The sequence below is a fragment of the Thunnus maccoyii genome, chromosome 18, assembly GCF_910596095.1.
Source record: "Thunnus maccoyii chromosome 18, fThuMac1.1, whole genome shotgun sequence".
NCBI classification, from domain to species: Eukaryota; Metazoa; Chordata; class Actinopteri; order Scombriformes; family Scombridae; genus Thunnus; species Thunnus maccoyii.
In genome coordinates, this window is record NC_056550.1 from 15,405,100 (window position 1) to 15,430,373 (window position 25,274).

Sequence of the window (25,274 nt, forward strand, 5' to 3'; positions counted from 1 at the left end):
GAATACTGAGTGCAGACACACCAACTGCAACAAGTGACAGCATAAATTAAAGTCTTGATGCTTGATGTTGACTGTTTTCACTGTTCGTAGATATGACTTTAGGCTATTCTGCTACTGTTTGTAGATATGACTTTAGGCTACTAAGCAACATCACTGAAATAGCACAATGTAAATTTTGTATGAGGGCAGATTTGACGGTGAAATATGTGACAAGACTTGCATTTAGCTTTCATCATGTGCAACCAGACATGGCGCTAAATGAGCAGTATGCCCCTATTGATCCCCCGTTATTCATGCTTTCTGCGCATTAGTGTACCCAAGTAACACAGTGGTAGTCATGCATCTTAATTATTATTTATGATTAATTATTTTGCCATTTGTCACGTTGTTTGTGTAACTAATCCTAAACAAATCTGCAATAGTAAAATGATCACACAAAAAAAAAAAACAGTATGCAGCCCTAACCTTGGTTGTTTGGGGGCTGCTAGGTTCTGGGGCATTTGTCCATTTTGCCCAGTTGGTAATCCAGCCTTGGTTAGATCCCACTAAAGGAGGGGTCAACAATGACATGTTCTTTTGTCCTTGTTCTATGGGGGGGCAATGTTTCACAGGTGTGGTGAAAACACAGGCCTATATTTTTCCTTTTTTTTGTTTCTATTAATTTATTTAAGAATATTGATAAATGAAACTGTTTCTTTTAGGACAGTATCCAACCGCAAATTTCGTTTTTCCCATTTGTAATTGAGGACTAACAGAATTAAAGCAATCAATATTATTACAATTTTTGCAAAAATGACTGTGTTGCACCACCAGACTAGAGATGTAATAGTAGATTTGCCATCTACTGATAGTAGATTGCTTTTTGGGAAATCAACAGAATAGCTTAATCTTAAAAGGGTGATTGTTTAAAAAATTATAATTATTGTCATTTTAATTGCATTATTTACATGTTATTTGGCAATATGAACTTTATACTTTTGCTGTCCTGATCATATCTTGTTTGGATTCAAATTCCATCGTGAATAGAAACATTTGTAAACAAATGTTGGAGGGGAGAGAACTAGGTGAAGGAAGAACGTTGTGATTGCGAATAAAGTTTTACGTTTTGAATAGGAAGCTATCGTAAAGCAGCCGTTTGTTTGTCGTGCAGCTGCCGGTTGCTATAACAACAGCCAAGATGGCAGCGATGGCGGCTGGAGATGAGCATGCTGCTTCTGAAGTTTTGAGAGGACTTGCCAGACATTTAAACTGTCTGAACGAAGACAACAAAGCGACAAGAAAGAGGGCTCTCGAGTTAATCAAGAGGGAGACTGTTGATAAAAAGCTCTCCAGCAGCGTCCTACAGGAGGTTTTCTCTGCCCTCCTCAAGCCTCTCCTCAAATGTCTGTCAGATCCGATGGAAAGATGCAGAGAAACCGCAATTGCGACGATAACAGAGTTTATTCGCTGTGTCCCCAAACCGGAGGAGTCATTGCCTTATCTCATGCCCTGTCTGGCTCAGCGGCTCGGGGAGAAAGAGATCCAGGAGCCGGCGGAGGAGCTCCGGCTGTCCGCCGTGGAGATGTTGACTCTGACGGTGGAGATGTGCGGGACGCAGTTAGCGCCGTATCTGACCGAAATGTTCAACATACTGCAGAGAACCGTCGTCGACCCTTTCCCAGACGTTAAAAGAGAAAGCTGCAAATGTACCGTCGTCTTTGCAAAGTGTTTGCCGGGTAGGTGAAAAGCTTTTCTTTTTGTTGATAAACTTTGTTGCCATGGTTCCCAGGCAAGCAGACAGATACACACACGTACTACACAGCTGCAGGCCTCAGGCTTAGCTCTAGTATTCTCGATTATCGATTTATCTGTCACTTATTTATTTATTTATTACTCATTTAGTTACTAGTTCCCACCTTTTTTGGGCTCGTGCTACCCTTAAAACAAAGCAACAATCCACTTGAAACCAATTATCAGCAGTTGAAAATGATTATAAGATTTATGCTGGGTCAAATATTTTCTGATCACTTGTCTTATTTTATTAATTTTTAGATGTGCAACCCCTCAGATGGTCTAAACCACTAGTAACTGTTGATTTTCTGTTGGCTAACTAATCGATGTATCATCTGAGCACTAATTATTTACCTTGATCCCAATATTTGTTGGATTTGGCTTGCATGAGATGCTCTAGCAGGGAGATCCAAAGCTGAGAGGCCCCGATTGAAAAGCGCTGGTCACCCCTAACTTTTCATTTCACTCACTTTGAACAGTCACAACAGTGTATACAAAAGTGTGTCACTTTAGATTTATTCATTATTTTATTCTAATGATGTCAGAGGACACACTCCTCCTCTCAATCATAAATGGTCAGTATAAACGTGTAATTGAGCCTTTGAAACCACAAAAAAGACATTTAAAGTTATATCATGATATAATACAAATAATATGATCTCTGTATCTCAGAGCACTTTCACATGCAGGCTGAGAGTCTGACCACGCCTCTCATGCAGACGATTGCACATCAGCACTCCCGGGTACGAGTGTCTGTCATCGAAGCCACTGGGGCGGTCATTCAGCATAGCACTGGGAAAAACATGGATGACGTACTCTCTCATCTGGCGCAGAGACTGTTTGACGACTCACCACAGGTTCAGTTTCAGCAGTTATTCACCTCTAGCAGGGCTTGCACCTCTCTTCAAAGTCAAAGTGTGTTATATCGATGTAAACTATGTGCAATACTTCTCTGTGAAATATCTCTGTTTCTCTCTTTGGGTCCAGGTGAGAAAAGCCGTGACTGCAGTTGTTGGTGATTGGCTGCTACACATGCGAGACAGATACTCTTATTTCCACAAACTCATCCCACTCCTGCTGAGCAGCGTTAATGATGAGATTCCTGAAATAAGGTAAAATAGTTTCCCCTTTGCTTCACAATGCACTGTGCCTCATGTACTCTGTATTAGCTGTGTTAAAAATATATCATATTTTTATATTATATTATATAACTGACATCTGAGTTGAATGTAGGAACAAGAGCCTAATCTAAACATCTACAACATATGTGAAATAAGGTGATGGTGATGATGTTGAGGACTGAGAGAATGACTGGTGTTTCTCCTGCAGACTTCTAGCAGCTGATTTATGGAGGCAGGTAGGCGCCCAGTGGGAGAAGGAGAATGAGGACGACATCAAGGACAAGATGGACTTTCTTCTGACCCCACCTCCCCTCTACCCACCAGGAGGTCAGGCACAGCAGCAGCAGCAGCAGCAGCTTCTTCCTGCTCTATACCATATGGGCAAACAGAATTTGATATGTAGATGGATAGACTCCAAAGGACTATCACCATCCATCAACAATAGCCCTTTTACTTAGATTGTCCTTGAGCTACATTTGTCTCTACCCCTACAGTGTATCAGTTCTAAAAGTTGTTTTATGTGATCTACAGATATTTAGATCTTTTATTTAGGTTATTTATCCTTCCTGGTTATTTAAACTAGTTGTCAACTGGGTCTACATGTCATTCCACATGCAGCATTTAACATGCTAATTACTCGCCCATTTTAAGGTGCATAGGTTTGAAGAGAAGAACATTTGGAGTAATTGTTAGGAAACATACACAAAAGTCATGGCTGTTTGTGGCTCATGAAAGTGTAAAGAGTGCAAAGTAGGGTGGTAGCATTTTAGAGATACTTCTACTCCTGCCATCTGAAGCTCTTATTAGCACACATTTCTGCCATTTGTCAACACAGCAATGAGGAAGAAACTAACTTTATGTTGGGCCTGGGTGATGGAAGGACGAGACTGTAAAGACAGCTGATTTTTTTTTTCCTGATGAAATAAACTGAGCAGGAAAATTCTTGGGATCCAGCTTAAGCCCAGGCTATAAACTCAGACTTACATCCTATAAATATTATCTCATGTGCTCTTTCAGTAGATGGGTTCATTTAGGTGAAATCTAAGGTGGGAATGAATTTCATTGTCACAACAGAGCTAAGTTTGGCTTCATTGGTCCTTCCACTTGCAGAATAAAATCCCTGTCACACTAGTAAATCAGAATTTTGAATCTAAATCAAATCCCTACACCTTGCTGCATTAAATACTTTCTCTTTATTACAGCTGTCCAAGGTTATAACATGCAGTAAAAATGACACAGGTATGACTAGTTTTCAGTACAGGCACTGGCTTGGAGAGATAAATGTCAGCCCTGGGGCTTGGAATGAGTGTGAACCTGAACATGGTCACCACAGCTTGCCTATAGGGCTAGGCTAAACTTGTGTGTCTGTGTGTGTATGTGTGTGTGTGTGTGTGTGTGTGTGTGTTTATGTCAGAGGTACGGTACCCGGCCATGTCCCACAGCTACACATGTGACAATATGGATAAATACGGGTTCCGCCTGGGGACAGGAAAGGAAAGGAAGAGGTTCTCTCCCTCTTTGTCTTTTCTCTTTCTTGCCATCATAAATCTGCCGGGCCTCCCAGTGTGAAGAGGTCACTGTCAGACAGTGAGAGACAACCAGAAAAGGGCTTGTTCTGTCTTGTCCTGGTGTGTTTCTCTGATTTATCCCTGTCTTCCTTTAGTCCTCCCTTCCTCTCTTATTAGTGTAGGAATAGGAGAAGAAGAATAAGGGAGGGGGAGAGAGAGAGAGAGAGAGAGAGGAAGGGGAAGAGAGGGACGCAGGATTGGAACTGTAGAAGGCCATTTGAGAATGTGTTTCACTTGCTCTGACAAGTCCCTTGTGGGGAAATCTCAATCGTAAAAAGTTATAGGTAGAAAATTAAGAGCCCTGTCCGCCGACATTTGAAAACCTGTGAATCTGTGATATTTATTGTTCCCTATATGCTATTTCTTAGTCTATTTCTTTGTTACAATACATTTTTTAAAAAAAAAGTGTGTAAAATGGGTGATCAGATATCCCAAAAGCTGCCTCAATAGACATGTAATGCAGCCAGACGATATGTTCCAGTTTGAATTGCCAGTGTTCATAAACTACGTGCTAAATGCTGATTGGTTATATTTATATGCCCATTTCCTGGTGTAGTTCTGGAAAGAAATAAGTAGTTCACTTACTTAAGGCAAAGTAGAAAAAGGTGGGCTGAGAGACAGTGAGTTCTTCCAAAACATAAAAAAAAAAACACTTGTGAAAATTCACTTTTAGATGTTATTTGAGTTTTGGTTTTCTTGGATGAAATGGATTTTTGGGTTTTTTTTAAATCTCACCAGCACAATCACTTTTACTCCTTTTATGCCATATGTCATTTTGTGTCTTTTTATTTGTGCAAACTGAAACTTAAACATCGCAGGCTGATGTCTAACAGTAAAGAGAGTGTATGAAGATGAATGCTCTTCATTTTCTCCTCCAGTGGAGCGTCCGGGGCTTGGCTGCAGAGAGTTGGTGGTGAGGAACCTTGGCAGGCTAGTGCCAGCCATCACCCACGACGTGACCGACTGGCTGGTTCCCACACGGGTCAGGACCTCCCAGCTTCTCTCTGTGCTGCTGCTCCATGCAGAGGACCACAGCACCCAGCACCTCCAGCCTCTCCTGGCCACCCTCTACCGGGCCTGCACCGACTCAGAGAGGGACGTGGTCAGCAATGTGAGTTCCAGAGAGCTTGTCATCAGATTAGCAGGATGTTATACAATAATACTGTATTTCCTTTTTGGGATCAGGGGTTGGCATTTATTAACTCTGCACCTCTGCTTAGACACAATAGAATTGTTTGGTTATATTTCAGTTCTCACCAGACTGAATTATTTCAGGACACATCTGTTGAGCTTTGAGTCAGCACTTCCAGTGACATGCAAGTCTACCCGCTGTCCTCATTTAGACTGGGCCAAGCGGAGCTCAAGGACTTGGGATGCACCTGTTTACATCGGAGGATTCTGTGGATCTTTGATGTTTGACATATTAAAAAAGACTTCCTGTTGTTCTTCTCCTTCACACTCCCCCATGCCTCTGTATCTCTCTTCACTCTCCTCTCTCTCTCTCTTTGTACCTACAACTAGTGCCTGGCAGCTGCTAAACTGTTGGGGACCTTTGTCCCTCCTGCAGTCTTCCTCAAGCTGCTGCTGGATCATGTGACAACCTCATCCTCTTCCGCTCACCCCTGGGCCCCCCTCATGGTGCTGGCTGCAGCTCTGGGAGGCTGCTCCAAACCTCTCCTTAAACCACATCTCCAACAGATCGCCAACACACTGGCCCAGCCTGACGTCTGCCAGGAATATCAACAGGTCAGAAGAGGGAAACCTGGGTTTGGTTGTTGTCAATCTTTTTTTTTTTACTTATCAACCTGAGAATGACTGCTCTCTGCCAATAACATCATGTATCTCATTCACACCCAGTGCAACCACTTCCTTCTATTGGTAACTGAGTAGCTCCAATAGTCTAGTGACACCTTGGTAGAAGTTACTGTTGAAGAGGAAAGAAAAAGATGACAGCTTTGCCAGGTCTTTTCTGCCCTCATAGGTTGCCATGTCTAGATTCTCCCTCCCCTGATCTGTGCGCACCAGCTGTTTCAATTCCAGTCTTGTTAGGTGATCTTGGCAGTGTCATAGAAGGTCATTTTCTAGTCTCTCTGTGTACCTTAGCACTCTTATTTTTGGCAGTGACAGTGCAGCAGTCATACTCTATATTTCTTGCCTAATTTGTCCCTTATGGAAATGGGTTTCGTGATAAGATGCCACATCTGTTAAAAGGGCTTTCGCTGAAGAGCCTCTTTTCAATAGCACCACTGTACGTGGTGAGTTCAGTGGGTTCGCTGTTGAGTAATTCTGCAAAATGCCGACCCCACTAAAGTGACAGTCCGGCCACATGGTGTTTTTCAAATCTTACATTTCAAGTCTATGATCATAACGTCTCCACTCACACGCAACTGTGAAATGAGCTCCCACATTTTTTTTTTTTTTGAACTTAATAGAAAAAAGTGATTAAAAATGCCTTCTCTGAAAATAAGAGTCTACCAGTGGAAAAATCTCATCAAGTTCAGAGCAGACTCTTCCCCACTTCCTTTCCTCTTGCACCAAATATGTTTCCCTTTCAGAATCAAAATAACAGTTGCTTGGCAGAGGGTTATTTTCTGATCCTGCCGCACCACTGACTCACCTATACCCATGACCCCACCCGACTCCCAGTGAGGCCTGCAAGAATTTCCTCCCTGGGATAATAATAACAAAAATCCACTAATTTCACGTGACCCCTGCATGGCTGCTCTGACCTCTCTGAGTAGACAAGGCAGCGCATAGTCTTTGTTTTTTTTTATAGCCCTGTGCAAGGTCTCAGCACCGGACTGTGGTTCAGTCACCTTCATTCTCCCCTTCTCTCTCACAGCGCTAAGCCATTAAAAGAATCCCTGAAATTTCAAAGCCTGCCTGGTCAAGGCCAGTGATAAATGGGGAGAGAAGCTGACCCCCTTCTGTCCTCCCGCATCGCTGCCCGACGAGGTCAGCCAGAGGGAGAACTAACAGGACGAGACGGTCACACATTGTCACACAGATGGAGGCAGACCTCTGCTTCCTCTCGGTCTGTTTCTCCATCTATCTCCCTCTGTCACTCTCTCTGTCTGTGAGTCTGACGGCGAAGCAAAGAGCGCTGTGATTCAAGAGCTCGACCAGACAAAGCACCTGCAACATTCTTCGACAACAGGCGGGATTCTTAGCAGCATGCAGGGCCAGATCCCTGTGTAGCTGTAAATAACACTACTGGAGACAGTAGCACCTGCATCCAGCTCACCCTCTTTCTCTCTGAAATGCTGACCCAGATTATTGCACATGTACTTGCTGCACAGTTGCACAGTCTAAAGTGCTGGTTAGCCCCCAGATCCCTCATATAGGTCTGACTGACTTTGTATTTGCAAAAAACAAACACTCTACTTTCTTTTTTTTTTTTTTTTTTTCAAAACGAGGCATCTTAAAAATATGTACGTTTGGATCCGACTTGAGAGAGCTCTGTGTCATTTGAACCAGAGGCAGAGAGGAAGAAAAAGTGAAGTTTGACTTGGACAAAATGAAGCCCGTTAAGAAATGAAATATAAATAATCTTCAAAGTGAACAGTGGCAGGGGAAACTGCGAGGCTCTGTGGGGAGTTGAGGGAACAAGCTGAAGATTTGGCAACTGATATATGATGCTTCTGCACGACTCAACCTCGCCGACTCTTTCAAGTCTCTGTTTTCTTTTCTTTATTTTAGTGGGGGAAAAGACAGCTTACAAAAATAAATGGCAGATGCTCGGGCAAAAAAAAAAAAAAAAAAAATACTGGTCGTAAATTGAAGATGGTGTCAAGGGATTGAGGGAAAATGAAAGGAAAGCCAGCGGTTAGAGAAGCCACCGTGTTCTGAGGTACCCTGTGCAATGTGTATGGGATGTTTGCTTATGATTCACATACGGGTTTTGCTTTTAAAGGGGTATTCCAGAGAGGATTAACAAACCTCCACCGTCACACAGACTCTTTACACAGCTGAGTGTCGCTCTGTTGTGGGTTGCCATGGGGATGACGGCATCACAATATCTGCAGGGCTGGAGAAAATTGGTAAAGATAGTACTAAAAAGAGAGGGAAAGAAAGTTATATCGAGGTTGCCTGACAGTGAATTAGCAGGGATATTTACAAGCGGGCTTGTTAGAAGGGAACATGTGCTTTTGGTGACACACTGTAAAAAGTGCCACAGTAGCCCAGAGGAACATATCAGCAGGAGAGCAGGGGAGAAAAAGAAGGCTCCGTTTCATTTCACAATATGACAACAAGCCAGTATTCAGCTGAACGTCCAAACATACTTGCGTACATCATCGTCTCATCTGCGTGCCTCGGAGCCTGCCCTTTGTCATGAATGACAGCTGCGTACTCGCTCACTGCTCCACTGAACGACAGATGAAGAGAGGAGAAGAAAGGCAGAATAGCAAACTTTACCTGACTGCAAAGGGTCGGCATCCCATGCAACACCAGTGTTTGTTTCCCTGTTGCCATAGTAACATCAGTAGCTTTGGGGGGGTGGGCTCCCCACTGGATAGGAATCCATCGCTTGTGTGTGTGTTTATAATTGATGTATCCAGTGGTGGACAGATGCGCACACACACTGCGTAACGAGGCCCCCGGAGCGTGCCCAGACCAATGAAACCAGGTGTATCTCGCCTGGCTCCAGGTGTCCACCTAGTCATTACACCACAGCACTTTTTCCGCTCTCTCTCTCTCTCTCTCTCTCTCTCTCTCTCACTCTCTTGGCCAGCTCTAATGGATGTTTTCTGCGCATGTATAATATGCGTGTCTGTATGCGTGTGCGCTAATGTGTGTGTCTGGCACAGTTTGTCACATTATTTCCACAACTGCCTCCCTGGAGCTCTCGCTGTATTTACACGCCAGTGAATGGCTGAGTCGCAGACAGGGAATTCCCCCATCAATGAATTCACCATAAGAGTGCACAGTGCGGTGCGTAAGCCGTTATAAGTGTTTTGAGTCTAGTCAGCTGAAGAAATGAGGGCAATGTTCAGGGCTGCATGGGAGTTTAGTTTAGCCTCAGACTGCCTCAGGAAAAGATGTCTACACACTTAACACCCTGGACTCAAGATACATATAACAAGCATTTTTTCCAGTGTGTGCTCATGAATGCCTCGCGCTCACCTCCACTATCAACACGCTATTGCAAAAAAAAAAAAAAAAAGTTTCTTGCAGACTGGAAATCCCTTAGCTGCCGTTTCTCATCACAAGTTCTGGCTTTGTTAACACTCTGAGCATCTTTACTTGGCTTGACACTTGTTTTCCTTCCAGACTAAGCCAAACTCTGCTGTACAATAGCCACTTCAATTTGTGAAAAGATAGTGCGCCTCCTAGTGATACCTCTTGTAATTGCCAGTCAAGCTCAGCGAGTTGTGTGTGTGTGTGTGTGTGAGGTATGAATGTCACATCTCGCCACCCAACTCCCCATCACCAGACCAAAGCAAACACCTGGAGGGCACTCAAACTCTACAACACTCTCTCTCTCTCTCTCTCTCTCTTGCTCCACTCACCCCCCCCCCCCCCCCCCCCCCCTCCATCTAGCCCTAATGACAGACTGGTAGAAAACAGGAAAAGAGGCCGTGATCCCAGTGATGGCATGGAAATTAGCCTGAGCCGCAGGTCTTTGTCTAAACATGAGCTCACCACAACACTGGCTGACAAGTGACAGCAATCTAACACACACTCGTGCTCGGAGAAGGAAAGAAAGTTCTCGCTCTCGGTTACCATATCTTGTCGATCGCTGTTATTTTTTGTGCAAAATAGGAGACGGGGAGCTGGTGTGCTTTTTAAGTTACTTTCTGTAATGGGAAGGGAGGTATTTGGTTAAGAAGCAGCATTACTACTTAGTTACTGCTGAAGAGTAGATAGTGGAAGGTGGTGTGTGCTGTGGAAGAGGAAAGAGGAGAAGAAATGGAATCAAGGCAGAAAAAGGAGATTGTGTGGATTGAAATGCAATGGGGTTCCCTCTCACGTAATGACAGCTGCTATCCAGATAAATCTTAATATGCTTTTCTCTTTTTCTCTGTCTTCCTATCTCCCTTTTTTCCAGGTTATGTACTTGGAGCAGTTGTTGGCCTGCGTGGATGTGCTGCTGTGTCAGTGTGAGTCAGAATGTGGCTCAGTCAGCCTGCAGCTGCTGCAGGTGTTGGTCACCGTCCAAAGCCTCTCCACTGAGCCGCAGTTCAGCGAAAAGGTGAGACAATACAACTTAACCGCACAAAGATACAATCCCAGATACATCGTCTTCTGGCAACTCTGCCATCAATTTGTTCCGCGTGAGCAAATCATCTCACCTGCGTTCGGTTATGTTCTGACATGGCACTTTTTTTTTTTTTTTTTTTTTACCTTTTTCACCCCTTCAATTTTCTTTTTCCATCCCAGTTTTTTATTAGAAAGGTAAGCAGGTTTTATGAAGCAAGAGAGCTATTTGAGGATGTGAGCATTTGTTACAGGTTCAAAGTGGGCATAGCCAACAGTATAATTACCCACTTAGCCAGTGGAGCTGAAATTGCACCTTTAGAGTGGAACTTTACATCTAGTGAAGGGTTAAAGGAGATGGGTGAAAAGCAGAGAGAGAGAGACAGAAACGGAGAAGAAATGGAAAGGGCGTGATGAGCTGTGTTTCTTAGCAGGTGTGTGTCATCAGCCAAGCCCCATTTGTGGCTCCATAATGCCTCCTAACATCACAAGTAACGCGTTTTAATGTTTTGATCAGCATCCAAGTGCAAAGACACAGACAGGAACTGTGATTAAATTAAATGAAGCCAACGGTATCAGAAGCCAGTGTGTTGCTTAACTGCTTGACAGGAGCGGGAAGGGATTGGCACCGATGCTTACCAGACACCATATGTATGTTCAGAAAGAGAGCAGTGTTAAAGATGAGACTGGGACAGTAAGAGTGGAATAGATTAAGAAAAAGAAAGGGAGGGTTGAGAATGGCCTTGGGCATTCCGGGACCCAGAGGAAAAGCCAGAACTTGTTTTCCCCAGAAAAGGGGCACGTCTTTCCCATCAGTGGACAGCTCAGGGTTGTCTAGCGTTTCTCTGAAGGGGCCGATATGTGACTCAGACATTGTCTCTGTCCCTGTCCATCCCTGAGGGACTATGAAGGGAGCTATGAAGTGCCCTAAAGGTCAGTTCCCCTGCCCTGTAGAGTCAGCTAATTATTTACTCTCCTATCTCTCATTCCTGCCCTTTCCTCTCTGCTCAGCTTTTATTGGTGTGTGTGTGTGTGGGTTCCTGTGCCTTTGTGACATCCTGTCTATCTGTCGGGGTTTTTGTTACTAAGTGGTTTTATGTGTTAAGATCTTGTCATGTCTGCTGTGTTGTTCTTCCCATGGTTTCACATGATGGTTTTGTGCCTCCCATGTGAGCATGACCTGAAGAATTCCTGACATTACAAGAAAACAGCTGTAATTGTTCAACTTGAACACAATACACTCTGCTCTGTTACTACTTTGTGTCATCGACATCATCAGCCTCTCTCCCACCTGATCTTCTCTGACTTCTTGTCTTTTTTTTTTACATACTCTGTATGATTTCGTGTAAAAATTTCAGCTTAAAAATGTGTTGACATAACTTTGTTTTCCTCCCATCCTTCCATGTCTCCCTCTCTCCCTCAGGCCCTGGAGAGCGTACGGTGCTTGGGTAAGGTGCAGGGCCTGGACTCGGTGATGGAGCTCTATAGACAACATATGGGCCAGCTGCTGGACTGGCTGTCTGCCTCTGTCAGCACCTGGTCCAGTTACTCCCCACAAAGACTCCAACTGCATATCATAGTCATTCAATCAGGTGAGAAGTGAAGCCTGAATGTGCACAAGACATTGCCAAATTATACAGCAGGTGCTGAAGTTTGCACGTATAAAGACACAATAATAGACAAAGAAATACACTGAGAAAACTGCCTTGTCAAATGACCTGGTAATGATGAGAAAATCACTACATCATTCATCCATCTGAGCATACCCTTTGGCTCCATTTCTCCCCAGTATGTTGGTGAGACTATATAATCTATCTAATGTTTTATTAAACATTACTTCACGGTGTGGTTTGTGAAGCCATTCCTTCCTGAACTTGTTCAGACACAACGCGTTACATCATATTTTAAGCATCGTGCTGTTTGTCCTGTTCACACATGATCCATCATCAAGGCAGCACATCAAGGCCAGCAGCTGTCGAAGCAGCAGCACAGATTCTCTTCCACAAATAGTTTAGAAAGGGTCAGGGAGTAGCATTTTCTTGAATTCACAAAAAAGCAGCAAAACATAACCTACCTGATCCATCCTTTTTCCTTCAAACTCTCTCCATTCATGTTTTCATACAGTCCCACTTTTCTCCTGAGGTTAACTGTTGTCAATTGTTGGACATGTGTGCGTCAACGCCGGTCAGAGCAAGTGTCAGCAGCACTTGACGGATGCGAGGGCTGGCAAATGACCCGATGTTTAATGTTAAAGTCTATGTGATGTATTGCTTGATGCCCCAATGGATGTTATATTGTTACATCGATGGTTTCCAAGATGGATGAGTGACTAGGAAACACAGAAATCTCCATTATTTTCTGTTACCCAAGCAGAGAGGCACATGGTCAAAGACACACACACAAAAAAAACAGGGCTGTCATTAACACCAGTTGGCTTACTGACTTTTGTAAATCCCTGTCTTTCCCTCCGTGTGTCAGTCAGCCAGTGTGTCTCAGCCTTGTCTTAAGGAGTTAAAGTGTCTGTGTGTGTGTGTGTGTGTGTGTGTGTGTGTGTGTGTGTGTGTGTGTGTGTGTGTGTGTTTGTGGTGCAGTGGGTTAAAAAGCTATGACCCTGTCCTCTGTGCTGAGACTTCACTTTACCGCCCTCTATACCAAATAATCCTCCATCATCAGCACCTCACTGTGCCACACTTTCATCTTCATCTCTTTCTCCCTCCCTTCCCTCTCTTTCTAATTGACTGGGCAGCCGGGTACCTCTCTAATCCCCACACACACATCCACACACTCCCACGACTAACTGACCAGTCCACTCAGTGATCCCAGCGCAGGTCACCACATCAAACGGCCCCACAGCCGCCTGCTCTTGACCTTTTCCCCTGGATCAAGGCCACTTTGAAGCTCAGTGTGTGTGTGTATGTGTGTGTGTGTTTGTCTTTATGTGTATGAGTGTGTTTTATTTATGCAAGTTGAATGCTGCACTAAGCCACCCTAGGTTTCATTCTTGCAGATGTGATTTTTGGTCTATTAGAGAGACCCGGCCGAACAGAGAGTGTGTGTGTGGCCGATGCGTTTGATGTGCACATGATTCAGGGAAATCAGCCCTCTGCCAAACAATTGATGGTAGTTAATGTGACAACTGAGAATTGGTCATTTTGCTCGCTCATCAGCTCTTCACACACTTCATCTTTGTTCGTTTGAGACAGGAATAATTATTGCCTTCTCATATCCTCCTCCTCCGCCGTCTTTTGTTCTTCAGCTGGTGTGCGATCCTGGAGCCTGCAGGAATCTCTTACCCCCTCTTTCTCTATGTAGGGGAATAGTGCCTTGCTCAAGGACAGGATACACGTTGACATTCTCCCTAAGCAATTACGAGAAATGTGTTTGACACACACAGACAAACACCGCCTCGTCATGTCTGTAGTCGATGTGAGTTGACCTGCAGACGTCTCTGGTCGAATGACACACCCTTTGATTCACACATTCCAGCTTGTTAATGCAGGTTTCCCTTTCTCTCTCCGTTTCCCCATATCTCTTTATGACTTTGGCCGCCACCCTCGGGCAGTGTCAGGATTTCCTCTGTCTCCCTTCACGTCTGTACAATTGAGTCCAAACAGGGTACGGACACTTATCGGCCATGGCGCACACATATCACTAAATATAGCTCTGTAAACATGCAGTGAGACTGTCGGTGGGTGGGTGGGTGTGTGTGTGTGGGCATGAATGCAACTGGGAATATTTGTACTGTGAGATTTTCACTTTTCCTGTAATAGACACTTGTATAGAAACACTCTGTCACACAAAGACCTTTTTATGCCTCATTTCCTCGGAGCTGTGTGTCACCGTCTCACCAGTCCATTGATCTCTCAATAACACAAGCCCTCTGGTCAGTGCTAAACCAAAAAAAAAAAAAAAAAAAAGATCTTATGTGTGTGCAGGCTTTGTCTTGTTTGTCATGAGATATTTGGTCTCGACAAAGAGGGGAATTAAGAACTTTTTACATTTAATATTTAGTGGCTGGCTAAAAACAGCAGAAAAAAAATCAAGAGGTACCCGGAGATTTTGACATCAAGTAATGCTATGCAGAAGTTCTTTATGAGTGGATCCCTGTTTTGTTTGTCCCTTGCAGGCTACTTTGTGTTACTGGAAAAGCATTATGTTCAATTAAGTATCACAGCAGTAGCAATACAAATGTGTGTGTGTGTGTGTGTGTGTGTGCATTAAAGGCCCAGTGATTGGGGAGTTTGTGAACCAGTTGATGCCTCTGCTCCGTGGCTGCCTCCAACCAGACAGAGACCCAGAGATGAGGATGACCATCTTCACAATGCTGGCCAAGTTGCTGCTGGACTCAGGCAATACACTAGATTCCCAGGGGTGAGAGGGACACATATACACATCCACATATAAATACACACACACACACACACACGCAGTGAGCAAGGGAACCTATGAAATAATGTAGGAACTGTTTTTGTAGTAGGTTTAAGAGAAGTTCTTGTATGTTTTTCACTTAACAAAGACGCACGCAACAGCAGAATTGCAGGTTAATTGTCCATAATTTCATAATTTCATGATGTAACATTGAGCTTTGAACTCATCCAGTTGTTTGGGTTTGTCTAGTCTGAATTTTCCAACTCATTGTTATTAGCACAGCTCATATTTTTAGGCTTTACCTCACATTATGTGAATAACCACCCAGCCCACACTATAATTAGAAACACACACACAAAAACACAATAGTGTACTTCCATGAAGTCATTATAACCCCATGAGCTTTTTTAGGACCTTGCGGTTTATTCACATAAGGTCATATTGTAGAGTCCTATTTAAGTTAAAACAGTCTCTTAGGGAGTATCAGATAGACTAACTCAGATTAGTTAATTACTTCCCAGCATGCCTGTAGAAGAAGGCACATGTCGTCTGAATCACTGGTCAGTAATTTAACAACACCTGGATGGTTATTGAATGATGATGGAGGTAGGACTTGTGTTTGGGATAGCAGAGATGTCTGACATCCAGAGAAGATCTCCAGTTTGTGAGTTCTTCCTCTTTGCAGCCCCCGTTGCCCTCCCGGGTCCCCTCCGAGCCCTCAGCTGTGCAGCCTTCAGCCCGGACTCAGAGCTCTAATCTGAGGGAATGCATTAAGCCTGAGGCCCTCCCCAGGTCCCAGCTATCACCACAGCTGTTCCTGTCGATCAAGAAAACAAACCTCGTCCATGGGGTTGTCTTGGAGACATCTGTGCAGCGTGTCACTAACCCTTAATATGAGGGATAGATTGATAATCTTTGTGTGGTGCAATGTTGAAAGTGCCTTTGGCATGAACCTGGCAGAAGTGTAAAGAATACAAGACAAAATAATATCCATGTCAGTGAAATATGTCACATAAACAACAGGAAGTGTTCTTAAGCCAAAACATTCAGCCACCTTTGCCAAAATTGTGGAAATTGGAACTTTGCTTTCAACTTTCATCAGATTATTTTATCCATAAATGTGCATATTAGACAAAAGGGGTCTCTGTCTCGTCCTCACTCTCAGCGCGGCCACCTGCGCTGCTAACTGCTCCTCTCATTCCTGAGCTATATCTGCGGTAATCACAGGACCATCAGGAGACAGAAATCATGTTACACCTTCAAAAGGTTTCAAACAAATGCTTAACTTACAGTATGTGGGTCTGTGCGGTCTGCCATAATATTTCCATTCATACTCATCTCATCCCTCCATTCATGATTTATGGCGTAATCTTTGCTCAGCAGATTGTAGCCCACACACACACACACACCCTATATGTCATCAAGAGGACAATGATAGTCATAGAGAAAACCTCTTCTCTTTGTTCTACAACCCAAAATGACATAATGACAGCTCTGCTTTACAACAAGCAGAAAGGGAAAGGAGTTTGTGTAAGTGCCTTTCATCCACACACACACACACATAATGTCTTTGTTTCATGTGGATTTGTGTGATGTGATTAAAAAGATGGATGTGAAATCTAAGTAGAAGGTAATGTGTGAGAAATGAAAGTTTATACTTTTTTTTCCCTGGATGCGGCAGGCCAAAATCATGTGCCACTTGCAAGGGAGATAAGAGAGTGTGTTCTCATGCATGTGTGAACTGCAATAGGCTGCAATCTGTCTGTAATCTTAATTTCAACTTTAAAGACTTAAAACAAGAGAAAATAAATGCTACCGGGATGAGATCTTCCTCTTATTCCAAATGCAGTTTCCCTTTTGCCAGGAAACAAGACATGCATGTATCAAAAATGACCCTTTATTCTGTAACTAGAAAACCAGAAACAAGACTTAACCTCAAAACATTGGCACATTCATTTAACAGTTTTATGAAAATAACATTTTGAAAGTAACAATAACAGTGACATGGGAATGGCTGATATACAGTACCAGTCAAAAGTTTGGACACATTTTCTCATTCAAGTGAATGGGAAGGTTTGTCCAAACTTTTGACTGGTACTGTGGTTGAAATTATTATCATAGTAACAATATGGATACTATCCATTATCATTATATATCATTATATATGGCAAATTTATGCACAATCACGCATTAAACAATCAAACTCATGTTCAAAGAAATGATAGTGCTACACATTACCAAATTCTTTATATGAGTGAAACAAAAATAAAAATCACTAATTTTGTTAGTTTTTAATGACAAATATCAATAAGTTGGATGTAAGGTCGTATTGTAATTTTGCTGAAATATGATAATATTATTTAATTAACGCCCATCCCTACTTGATGATAGACTAAATTTCTCGTTAAGATGTAGATTCTCTATTGTCCTATTGCTCTGAGAGAGCAAGTACTGATTGTTTTCATTATCATTTATTTTATCATTATTTTCTCTATTAATTTATCTTTTTTTTTGGTCTATAAAACATCAGAAAATAGTGGAAATATGCCCATCACTGTTTCCATAGAGCCTGAGGTGATCAAATGTTCCACTATCGGTCCCAAACCCAAAGATATTCAATTCACTATGAGCTCAAGACTAAGACAAGCAGCAGGTTTTCACATTGGAGAAGTTGGAACCATAAAATGTCTTTTTTTTTTGAAAATATACTTAGATGACGAATTGATTATCAAAACTTATCTTCAGCCGTTCAACTAAACGATTAACTGACTAATAATTACAGCTCTGCTGTTACTTTGTGAGCATTAGAAGCACAGAGAGCTCCACTATGTAGAGACTCATGAAGCGTACAGTCAAAGTTCCCTGGATCTTTGTGTGTGTGTGTGTATGTGTGCGAGTGGCTAGCGTGCATGCACAGACATACATGTGAAAGGTAAAGTCCTACTCTTCTTTCCTTTGGAAATCATCCCTGTAATGTGGAAATATGTCTTTCCATCATCTGGCGTCATTCATGATGAGCTTTCAACACCTGTCAACATGAAGCGGCTGAGTTACAGTCCTATCTTTATTAATGGCACTCAGTCTCCCTCTACTGGCACTGAAACACTACAGCATACTTTATCAAATACATGACAAGTTTATTGTGACACCAGCTGAACAGCCAGATGCCAGGGCAGCTACCAGAATTTTGTGGAGTTGGTCAGGACTAAAGGACAGTGCGGACTCGTAGCGTGTGAGAGGACGTCAGAGGGCCTAAGCCAGCGTGGAAAAGACAGGGAGAAGGGAAAGGAGGACACCCAGATGTTCTACTCCTCGTCTTTTTGCCTCTCCTCCACTGCGCCCCCCCCCCGCCCCTCCTATCTTAGAACGAGTGTGGGAAAATGACTGCAGTATAGCAATTGTGTTGCAGTAGCTTATGAATTCAACAGTCACATAGCATTCCCAACAGCCAACATCATTCGCTTAACTTCAAAACTGTCTTCAAAAGTGCTCCATTTTTGTAAAACTAAGATGATTGCCAAATGCTAATTCATGGAAAGTGACTTCTCTGATCCTGTCTATCTTTTTCTCTCACCCTTCTTCCAGGCATTTTCGTAATGAGTCAGAGAAGTTCCTGTGTGACATCCTGCTTCCTAACCTGGTTTGGCACGCAGGCCGCACTGCTGCTGCCGTCCGGACCTCAGTCCTCAGCTGTCTGCTGGCCCTGTTGCATGGAGGGGCTGTCACACCTGGACAGGTACCAGCACTGCATAAATGACATCTACAAATACATATCATTGCACACAGGCTGCATACAACACACAGTGGTTCCATTTGTTCCCACCTGTGCAAAAAGCACTGGAAGCAAACACCGGATATGAACCGTCTCCAGTAGTAAATACTCCTGATCTTCAATCTGCAGAAACACTTTTTATTGACTCAGCTGTAAAGGAAAAGATGTGGTAGTGCATTCTTCTAATCCATCAGGAAGTGACATTTACTTGAAATTCTCTGTTTTGTCCATTTCACATCAAAACAGACTTCCCGCTTGGCCATTTGGGGAAATATATCATCCGCCATCTTTTTCTCCTTAGCTGAAAGAGTTGGCCACTGCAGGTAGCAGGTGTACATGGGGCCAAGCGGGTTCACATACCTTTGTCCCTGAGGAACAATGCTTCTACTGTTCTGGGCTCTTGTTATATGTAGGAACTATCACCAGGACATGCCCTTGCACCTGCCTGTCAAAGCTTGTGCCCAGTTAGGGTATGCGTGCTCTCACACATGTACATCTGGCTGTGTTTGCCCTTGCGTGTGCAGTTGAGTGACCAGTTGAAACCGGCTCACACACCTCTGCTATTCACACGTCTTTAACTTAAAGGCAAAGCAAACAGCTGGGGGACAATGCGAGTATGGTTGTAGGTGTGTGTGATCAAACTTTGATTAACTTATGGGAACCAAACATTCATGAAAGAATAGAAAACCTGAAAGAGTGGTTGCTAATCAGGGCTGCATTACTCTAAGACTTGAAGTTTGTAATTATGTTATAGTTGAGATTAGATAAATAAGAATGTCAACTTCAGGATATGTGTGTATTTCCATCAGCAAATTTAAACAGCCTTTCATTTAGACGGACATTGTTTCCTCGCTACTCCCTGTGAAAACAATTAGCAGGTCCAGTTACACTTGGCACCCTGATATTGTCACTGATGTAATGCCAGATCACTCTCTGCCAAATTTTCCTTCTCTTTCTCTCTCCTCGTCTCCCTCTCCCCTCGCTCCTTCACGGTTACGATAGCAAACAGACGGGGTGACAGAGGTTTTAGCCATCACCTCTTGGCCTGTGGATCCCGGCGCTCAGCTTCACCTTGTTTGTCCATTTCCTCTGTTTCTCATCTGTTGGTGTGATGAAAACATTGGTTTTCACTGGACCTCTGATATTGGGCTCTATGCCCATTTGTCTGTACAAACTGATCCAGAGCTTATGTCAATCTGTCATGGTTCATGTGATATTTCACTTGGGTAAATATATACAAAGTTCAACAGTAATATTTCCAGTGGAAGTGTGGACATTGTAACTTTCTTAAAGCTATCCTGGGCATGTGTTGTCGCCATCACTATCCAGCCGTTTCCTCCTCTAATAAAGGAGTATGTTTACTCTGGAAATCTACATGAGATTTTTTTAGACCTATTTTGTAAACTGGAGACATGATTGCCCCATTAGTGAGTTTGAAATGTGTCAAACATGCACACAGACTTTGAACTTGGCATTGATGGTCTAATCGCTAAGTAAACCGATCTGTGCCTTTTCTGTGTGCAGCTGCTTTGCATGGAGGAAAAGCTGATTCCTCAGGTGTTATCAGCCCTGGAAGAGGACTCTCAGACGGGCAGACTGTTGGCTTGTCGCTCTCTGTCAACCATACTACGGCTCATAGGATCCAGTCTGCACCCTGAGGCCCTCAACAAGGTCTACCCTGGTAAATGACAAACACATAAAAATGTGTAAAACATTAAACATAAAACATAAAAACATTTTGTCGCACTGAAAATGACATGTATGCTTTGCAATTAATTGTTTAGAATTTCTTGAATCTAACAAATCAAAGAATAGCAGCATATTGGCCATTTGGGAAACATTTCACTTCGTTTATGTTTGCTGTCATTAAAAATGAATGTTGTGAGATGCCACAGATGTGGTGAATTACTACCCTAAAAGTCAGCCAAATTGAAGGAAAATATTTTTTCAAATCCTTAGACTATTTTTGTGTGTGGGTGTCTTTCCTCCACAGAGCTGCTGAAGCGTCTGGATGACAGCAGCGAGGAGGTGCGCAGCGTGGCTCTGCAGGCTCTGGGGCTGTGGCTGTCCAGTCTGACCAAAGACTACAACCCAGAGCTCTGTGCTCCTCATCTCCAGTTCCTCTTCCAGGAGCTCCTCCTGCACCTGGACGACCCCGACAGCTCAGTGCAGGACCAAGTGCTCGGTGAGACTGGGTGGGGTGTTTGAACCAGCGACCTCAGAGATGAGGATGGAGTGTTGATGATAATAAGCTGATGGTGAAGGTTTAACAGGAGGATGTGCACCTTTCCTGACAATGCTTTGTTCAACGTGAACAAAAAAAAAAAGAGTAATTTGTCTGGATCCTAGAGCGATGGACGCAGAATTATTGTCTAAAGCTTTAGTCTGTGTGGAATGTACCATAGCTGGGTGAGACGGTCAGGGAGGTGTCTGGAATACTTACTTTTCCTTCATCACTATTCGAATCCTCACTATTAATCATAACCATAACTCTTGACAAAATTTGGCAAACATTTTTCTAGCTGGCCTCAAATGCATTTTAGTTTTTTAAAACATGATGCTGACAGTCCTCAATACCACTGCTGATAAGAAATAGGAGGGATTGTGAAGATAACATAATGGGATACATAATATGAAACATCCTCTTGCGTATATGTGTGTACGTATACTGTATTTGACTTAAAATAATGATTCGTCATTGGCCTAATGACCCTGATTATCTGATAAACATGTTCAGATGATACAGATATTAAAGATGACGATGCTGAATGTGAGTCGATGATGAAAGCAGCATTTAGCTGTGATGATCTGCAGACCGGCCTGCTGTGTTTGAGACGCTCACAGAGGGATGAGAGGAATTAGGGGTATCCTCTATCAAACACTCGATTATTGCCCTGGCTCGCTGCCAGCAGATTCCCCTCTCCTTCATTTCAAAAGGCTCTCCGTTATCCTTCTTTTCCACGCAATTCATCACCGAGAGCAGCTCGAGCAATTCCCCCTGCCAATGTGAGTCCTTTCAGGGCCGGGTTGGAGTGAAATATAAGATCCAGATATGGATAAGCACCCACCTGAGAGAGACACTGTGCCCTAATATCTGTGTAACTGCCTCATTCCCCTGCCAGCACACCTGGGATAGACTGGGCAAATATCTGCCTCTCCACCCAGGATCTCACTCCAGAACATCTCAGAACAGTCTCCCCTAATGACAACCACATGGGGCTGCACCCCCCCCACCTCCACCTTTTCCCCATCTGTCCTCACACCCATCCCGCTTAATCCCTCCATCCTTTATCTGTCTGTCTGTCTTCCTCCTCTTATACCCAGTGTTGCTTCACGGGTGTGTTTTTATTGATGTTTCAGTGGAAAGTCTGAGTGGCTTCTCCTGAACTCTGTAACTGAGGCTCAACTCTTCTGGACTTTCACTCTCTCCCACTCTCATGGATGTTAGCTGTCATTACTTCTGACAGGACACAGGTGAGCGCTGATGCCTTAGCCAGGGATGAGAGGCCTCGCTACGGGATCTCTCATCTTCATACGGCTAGACGTGGAGGGAAAGAGGGGAGGGAAAAAAAGAGTAGAGAAGGCATTCTTACACTCGCCAGATGCAGCAACAGCTTCCATGCCATGACTTCTAGTCTCTGCAAGATTACTTTTGAAAGCCCTCCAAGGAAAATAAGCATTTTTGTTGTTGCCATTGGTTATCAAGTGTCTGTAACCTTGACTGCAGAAGGCAGAATAACAAATGTAAATGAACTTCATGAAGCGGCCTTCGCCCACATACTATACGTCTGAATTCCTTGTATCTGAGTGCTTTTGTGTCATGCTCGCGTACGCGTACTGTAAGAACTCTCTTTGAAAAACAATATGGTAATACTGTATGTTCCAGTTTAAACATGAAAGGAGCAGTTATTGAGGATTTCTTTGTTGCATATCCAGCACAGGTTGAGCCAGCAATGATTTATCTTTAACTCATGCTCTGGCAATTAGTTACGCACCTAAACTGATACTAGCGAAAGCATAAGTCTGGTGACATTTTATATATTTCTTATTGTCCACAAATCCCATGAATAGACCAAAACTAAAACCTTATATCGCTCATTCCTTTGTGGCATAGACCTCCATAGATGTCCAAAAACGATTTAAAACACATGAATAAAGCACACCGTATTTTGAGTCTATCCCACATACGCCATCCTGATGCTGTAAATACTCACTAACGTGCCAAATAGCAGAAAATAGTCCCCAACAAGTGCATCATTTGCACTGTTAATGGAAGGTATTGATCCCTTTTTTAAAAATGCAAGTTATATATTTGTGACCTGTTTTTAAAGATGTATGTTTTCAGTAGGAACTGTTTTACACTTTTTTCACAATAACAAAAATACACAATATTGCCAACCTTATCATTTAAACGTAATTGTGTTGTAATTGTGTTGGGACAGTATCTTAGTAGTTATCTAGTTCTCCATTACTCCAAGTTTACATTACTGAGGTAGAGTAATTGATATGTCTTATAATATGAAAAATGAAAACGATGGTGATGCATCATTAATGAGAAATTAGCTTTAAGGAGTATGTCAGCGTATCTGTCCTGTACAGAGGCCCAGTTCATCACACTGTGATCCCCATGAAGTACAGTACACTCATGTCTCTTTGTGAAATGAGCTGACCTCACATCTTCCTGAGTGATCGTCTGTATCTGACAGCACCCATAACCGCCTGCGCCGCAAATATGGAAGCATTCCACACTCTCATGCATGGCTCTTTTTGAAGCGTTCTTTTTTTTTTTTTTTCCCCTCCCCGCTCTTTCTTTCTCTCTATCTCTGGTTCTTTGTTCCTTTAATAGTTGATCCCATTCTTATGCTTCTTGAATTTCAAACGCATATCTGTGAAGTGGCTTGATGTCTGCAGCATGTCCTGACAGCATGACGGACAGCACCGCCAACCCCTCCTTCCCTCACTCCTCCAGTTCTCCACCCTGAATAATCCCAAAGTCCTGGCAGCACGGCGGCTACCTGCTCAATCACACACACACGCACACACACACAGACTCTTTCCACTGATATAACTCACTTCTCACAAGTCATCATTGTTCTCCTTTATCTCAAAGTCCACCCCCACCCTCCCGTCATCTCCATCCCAGCTAAGTACAGTATACACAAAAGCTAAAAATCCCCTCAATCTCCTTGAAGAACAAAGGCTGGTATCAGATGATGAGTTTACATGAGCTAACTCATCCAGAGTGACGGCATGTCACCACTAGAACAGCACTTTTGCATTGCGGTTTCCGAAGCATTTTACCCACTGACAGCAGTTAAAGTAATTCAATATACCTCTGATAATCAGCAGATGGTGTGGAAATGATGGCAGGAAAAGATTTGGAAAGAGAATTGCCGCCTCCCAGTGGAAGAAAAGGGCATTTGAACATTTTTGGTTTGCAGAGTTAATGTAGTGTAGTTCATCACTGCCATCTGCTGACTGGTTTTTGACATGAGTAATGAATGAGAAAGCAATCAAGGCAGGCATAACTAGAGCACCATCACCTTCAGTTTAATATTTACGGTACTTAATGTTCTCTGAGTATTGCTGCTTTTAATTTGACTGTATCTTTTTTCCTCTCATCATGTCGCTAGTGCTGACTCCTGTCTGTGCTGTGTCTTTTGGGTTTTGTTTTGTGCGTTTCCAGAGATCCTGAAGCAAAGCAGCTCGGTCCACCCATCACTCCTGAAGAGGGAAGTGAAGGCAGTGAGGGACAAACAGCGGAGTCCTCTCTACTGCCACCAGCTGCTGCAGCACATCAGCTCACTGCCCACAGAGACTAAAGCAGACTGTCCTGAGTGACAAGCCCAAAACAGACACAGAGACTGATATTTGTGCCTTTTAATCAAAGAACTCTCACCTTTTTCTGTGAAATTGGCTTTGATGAACAATCTATAACAGCACGATGAATCATTATCTTGCTCCTGGCCTTAAATTCAGTGAAGTGTTGACCCTTGTGTGGGCGAGTAGATGACTGAATTTTCATTTTTTTTATTTTCAGTATGTCCTTGAATGTGAAATGTCTCCTTTACCATTTGTTCAAGAACAGTTGTTCTGCATCCGTTGCATTTTATTCCTTTGGTTCTGATGTTTGGGTTTTATGAAAACAACATGTTTGATTCACTGTGGTTGTGTTTACATGTTTCAGTTATACACTTATAAGATCTCTTTGTTCATATCTTCGTGATTCTGGCAGACGGTTTGTGATATTGTTTCATTCCTGCACCTACTCTATCAGCATCCCAGCCTCCAGATGGTGCTGAGCCTGAGAGGAGGTACTCATGTGATATCTGTCTTTAAAGTGCACTTGTTCGCTTTGTGTTAAAAGAAAACCTGACAGTCAAGATGTGTACATACAAATCACATTAAAATATACCTGAATCTTTTAAATATGGAGTGAAACTACTGACACAGGTTTAAAAGAAATGGTCATCGGTA

At 43.1% G+C, this 25,274-nt stretch overlaps 1 protein-coding gene across 1 annotated transcript; it reads left to right on the forward strand.

Moving 5' to 3' along the window:
* The first annotated feature begins 1,126 nt into the window (after positions 1-1,126).
* On the forward strand, positions 1,127-25,226 carry LOC121883698 (dynein axonemal assembly factor 5-like). Its single transcript, XM_042392123.1, has 13 exons — positions 1,127-1,715; positions 2,443-2,627; positions 2,758-2,882; positions 3,100-3,218; positions 5,338-5,570; positions 5,981-6,205; positions 10,509-10,652; positions 12,081-12,249; positions 14,881-15,028; positions 18,611-18,761; positions 20,322-20,478; positions 20,791-20,982; positions 24,484-25,226. The coding sequence occupies exons 1-13, from the start codon at positions 1,178-1,180 to the stop codon at positions 24,636-24,638; spliced, it is 2,541 nt and encodes an 846-aa protein (XP_042248057.1). The 5' UTR covers positions 1,127-1,177; the 3' UTR covers positions 24,639-25,226.
* Positions 25,227-25,274: the final 48 nt, after the last annotated feature.